This window comes from Spinacia oleracea, chromosome 1 (assembly GCF_020520425.1).
Source record: "Spinacia oleracea cultivar Varoflay chromosome 1, BTI_SOV_V1, whole genome shotgun sequence".
NCBI classification, from domain to species: Eukaryota; Viridiplantae; Streptophyta; class Magnoliopsida; order Caryophyllales; family Amaranthaceae; genus Spinacia; species Spinacia oleracea.
In genome coordinates this window covers 51557850-51562821 of record NC_079487.1, presented here as the reverse complement: position 1 = coordinate 51562821, position 4972 = coordinate 51557850, and the positions used below count along the sequence as shown (strand labels likewise).

At 39.8% G+C, this 4972-nt stretch overlaps 1 protein-coding gene across 1 annotated transcript; it reads right to left on the bottom strand.

Moving 5' to 3' along the window:
• Positions 1-1864: 1864 nt before the first annotated feature.
• Positions 1865-3403, bottom strand: LOC110791814 (uncharacterized). The gene is made up of 2 exons (XM_021996571.2): positions 2356-3403; positions 1865-2250 (listed from the first exon to the last, which is right to left on the bottom strand). The coding sequence occupies exons 1-2, from the start codon at positions 3401-3403 to the stop codon at positions 1865-1867; spliced, it is 1434 nt and encodes a 477-aa protein (XP_021852263.2).
• Positions 3404-4972: the final 1569 nt, after the last annotated feature.

Here is a 4972-nt window from a genome sequence, read left to right as displayed (position 1 = left end):
TTTTTTTTGGCAAATAATAAGGGGATATATTAATTACCAAAGAGAGTTAACCACAATACAACTCCACACCAGGAGCAACTGTCAACACACAAAGCAAAGGAAACACAGCTCAACCAATTCTACAGGCTACCCTAAACAATATTCTGTTTACAACTTCTTGAACCTGATCTAACTTGTTTAAGAAGATTTTCTGGTTTCTCTGTAGCCAAAGTGCATAAATCGTTTCCACAAACAGACTTCCACACAACTTGCCTCTTTTCTTACTACTCCTGCACTTCTTCTGAGCCCACTGAATTTCATCAGGCCAGGCAAAAATACTTCTATGAATCCCACTTCTAAGAAACACTTGAGACCAAACATCAGCAGTGTAACTGCAATTGAAAAACAAGTGAGGGAGGTCTTCATCACAACCTTGGCAGAAACTACACAAGCTATCAGTAATCATATTCCACTTGATCAACCTATCCTTTGTTGTAAGTCTATTCTGCAGAGCCAACCAGGTGACAAAGAGACTTTTTGGACTAGCTCTACTATTACAGATTATCCTTTTCCAAGCCACAGAATCACCTTGCTGCCTCAAGTGATTGTACATTTTCTGAATCTTGAATTTTCCAGAACCAATGAACTGCTGAATGTCTCCAGCCTGTCTTAGAATGTCTCTTTGCTGCCATATTTTCCTTAATGACCAAGAGAGACCATTAGGGACTGGCATGCTCCAAAAGTCTCTATGTTGCACATAGTAAGTGTGTATCCATCTTACCCACAATCTGTCCTCCTTCATAGATAAAGCCCAGCAGTGTTTAGTGGTTGCAGCTTTATTCCAAATGATGAGATCTTTTAAATTCCACCCCCCACAGCTCTTAGGTAGACACAAATTCTCCCAAGCTACAGGAGCTTTCCTAGAACCACCCTCAGCACCAGTCCATAAAAAGCATATGCAGATCCTTTGAATCTCTTTCATTACTTTTTTAGGCATCACAAATATTTGACACCAGTACAACTGGATGCCAAAAAGGACTGATCTGATAAGCTGTAATCTACCAGCATAAGATAACAATTTAGCTGCCCATCCTTTCACTCTAGCAACAGTTTTTTCAATGAGTGGCTTACAATCAGTGAAGCTTAATTTTCTGGTGGTGAGAGGCACACCAAGATATTTAAAGGGAAAAGACCCTCTAGACATACCAATTGTAGCAAGGAGATCATTAGCAACTATATCATTGATTCCATCCAAATACACTTCACTTTTCATCAAGTTAGCTTCCAACCCAGAAGCTGCATAAAACTTACTAAATGCATCAAACAGAAGGGATACAGAGGGGATATCACCCCTAGCAAACAACAGCAAATCATCAGCAAACATCATATGTGTAAGCCCAACTCTTTTACACCTAGGGTGGAACCTAAACAGCTGATTAGTAGAGAGAGTACTTAAGCATCTTGAGAGATATTCCATACCTAGTGCAAACAAGAAAGGAGACATAGGATCTCCTTGTCTAAGCCCTTTCTTTGCTGGAATAGGTTGAGAGGGGATTCCATTCACCAAAATAGAGTATGACACAGAAGACAGACAGGCCATCACCCACTTTACAAACTTATCAGGAAAGCCCAATTCATAAAGCATAGCCTGTAAAAAAGGCCATTCCAGAGAATCATAGGCCTTTTTGAGGTCCACTTTGATCATGCATCTGGGGGAAACATGAGTTCTTGAGTAGCACTTGATCAATTCAGTGGCCAAAAGAATGTTGTCAGAGATTGCTCTACTTGGAATAAAGCCAGTTTGAGCTGAATTAACAACATAGCCAATAACAGGTTGCATTCTGTTAGTCAAAATTTTTGAGATTAGCTTGTAAATGACAGTACATCATGCAATTGGCCTAAAGTCTTTCACATGAGTAGCATTCTGAACTTTTGGCACCAAAGTCACCACAGTGTTGTTTACTTGCTGCAGCATGGTCCTAGTAAGAAAAAAATGCTTGATAGCATCATAGACATCCTCCTTTACAATCCCCCATGTCTTTTTGAAGAACAGGCTGTTAAACCCATCAATACCAGGAGCTTTGTTATTATCTATCCCTTTTAAAGCAGCATCAATCTCCATGTTAGTTACAGGCTGAATCAGGTCCTCAGCAGCAGCAGCTGAAAGTTGATTTCCTTTTCTAACTAGGTCAATATCAATGGAGGTTAACAGGGGGGCAGCAGTACCAATAAGATTCACATAAAAGCCTTTGATCTCCTCCTTAATAGCATCTGTGGTATCCAATTTCTCTCATGTAACAGTGTACAGAACATCAATACTATTTCTTGCAATTCTCTCTTTCATAGCACTAAAGAAAAATTTAGTGTTAGCATCACCCTCCTTCAACCACTGGATTCTTGATTTCTGCTTGTAAGCACTTTCTTGCACTTTCAGAAATTTTTTCAACTTCAAACTACATTCTTTCTCTTGATCTTGAAGCTGCTGATCAGTATAAGAGGTAGCAAGCTGAGTTTGAATCCCATCCAACTCTTTTCTAAGAAGCTCAATCCTCTCTTCTAATCTGGAAAAGTCTCTATGGTGGAGATGTTTCAACCCTCCCTTAATTGCTTTCATTTTCTGCCATACAGTAAACATAGGAGTGCCATTAACACTAATATTCCATTTCTCCTGAACAACCTGCATGAACTCATCATGATCAGCCATATAGTTGAAGAATTTAAAGGGTCTACCCCCAGTCTTCACATTAATATTGCAGCTTAACAACAGAGGAGAATGATCTGAGATCCCAGGATTCAGGTAATCCACTACTGCATCAAGAAAGGTACTATGCCAGTCAGTGTTGCCAAAAACTCTATCAATTCTAGAACAAATCCTTGTCTGACCTTGCCCCTTATTACTCCAGGAATAAAAGTGTCCACGACTTTTAATCTCATTTAGGTCAGTAGCATCAATGCACCCTTCAAAATCTCTAGTTTCAGCATGGGTAACAGGGTTACCATTGATTCTATCACCAGAATACAGAACAGAATTAAAATCCCCCATGACAATCCACTCCCCTGTTGTAACTGAACTCAATTGAGTTAAATCATTCCACAATGTTTTCCTTGTTCCAATAGAGTGCAAGCCATACACTGCAGTAAAAGTGGTTCTGAATTTCCCATTTTTTGCTGAAATACACCCATGAATCAACTGGTCTGATTGGAAGATGGGCTGAAAGGTGATAACATCATGCTTCCACCCAACCCAGATTCTCCCCCTTGGAGAATTGGTGTAATTCATTATCCACCTCCAACCACTTCCAAACTTTTTCTGAACTTTCCCAGAATTAGCACATTTAACCTTAGTCTCAACTAAAGCAACAACACTAACATTATTATTCCCTAAGAATTTCTTTATTTCTACTACTTTTGAGGGATCATTCATCCTTCTAACATTCCAATAGCAAGTATTCATGTAGCATAGATAGGAATGATCCCATCTCCCCCTCCTCCACCACCATCAAACTTGCCCCTCTGCAATTCTTCATGAACCTGAGCCAACCCCACTATGGTTGGAGAATTCCTAGGTTCCCTATTCCTTCTTGTAACCACCCTCCACCCTTCATCTACAAGAGCAGAATCAGCAGTGGTAGCCTGATTAGTATCTAGATCGGTAACCTCTCCCTCCATATTGGTTTCAGTTTCATTCTCTTTCTCAACTGGCTGAGACACAATTTTCTTTGGTTGCCACACTTGCACAATCTTCTTCTGTTGCTGTCCTGCAGGCTGGAATCTAGTCATGCTGCCATTGTCTTTTCCACACACATGGCCAACAAGGTTGCATTTAGGGCAAAAGGGAGGCAACCATTCATAGATCACCTTATGAATTATTGCAATTCCTGCAGGGTCTTGTATGGTAACACTTTTAGGTAAATCCTTGGTAACATCAATTTCCACAAGTAATCGAGCAAAAGAGATTCTCATTTGTTTAGATGTACACTCATCTGCATAAAGAGGCACCCCAAGCAGGCTGCCAATTCTACTAAGTGAGTCACTCCCCCAACAGTTCAAAGGTAGATTAGGAAGTTTAATCCAGACAGGAATTACTCTCAACATTTCCTCCTGGAAATTGAAAGTTGTAGACCAAGGTTTTATCATCATGGGTCTCCCATAGAAAGTGTAAGGACCATCAATCATGATAGCATCCCTTTCACTCTTGCTCTTAAAACGAATGACAAAAATACCCCTCATCATGAAGAAAAACCTGTGGTTTGCTAGCCTTACCCCAATCTTTCTCAATAAATCGAATTACAGCCCCTATGGATGGTTTTTCCCCCACCACATACATAATCATAGCACTTTCCCAGTTCTTAGCCATTTTATCAATATCTACTCTATCCAATACAGCTACTGGCTTGCCATCAGAAATTGAAGGTGCAATAAAAGCCAGTGATGTACCTTTCGAGGTGAGGTTTGCCGCTGGAAATAGGCTTGCCCAAGGCTTTACATGTTCCACATTAAGTTGCCTCTGCACTGGCTTTGGGATTCCTGCTTCATCACCCTTATCACCATGGGCAGTTTGATGCTCTGTTTCAGTACCCTCCATGGGTGTTTGCTGCACCCTACCCACACCAGAATTGGTCGTCAAACCAAGCGAGGCATTCACACTCTGCATAATTTCTCTCATCCTAGATAATGCCCCTCCATCCATCGGCTGTCCACCCTGCAACTTCTCCAGTGCATCTTCTATCATCAATGGAGTTTTCGGCAAGTTTACGTGAGAATCTGCATTCTGGGGGATGGGTCGCCTAACAGAATCATGATAGGCCCTAATTGTAATCCCCCGTAAATTTATAAATTTTATTAATATATTTTAACGTATATTATTTATATTTAAATAGAATTTATGAATTTTTAGTAATAAAAATATAATTAACGTACATTTATTTTATTTTAAGTACGTTCTAAATATTTAACGATTTTGAACTTTATTATATTTATATATTAAATGTAT

Bases quoted from the DNA above. Each gene is read 5' to 3' on its own strand.
- LOC110791814 (XM_021996571.2), bottom strand. From the start codon at position 3,403: ATGAATGATCCCTCAAAAGTAGTAGAAATAAAGAAATTCTTAGGGAAT. The intron at 2,251-2,355 runs GTGATGCTAACA...TGGATACCACAG, and splicing joins AATCCAGTGGTTGAAGGAGG to ATGCTATTAAGGAGGAGATC.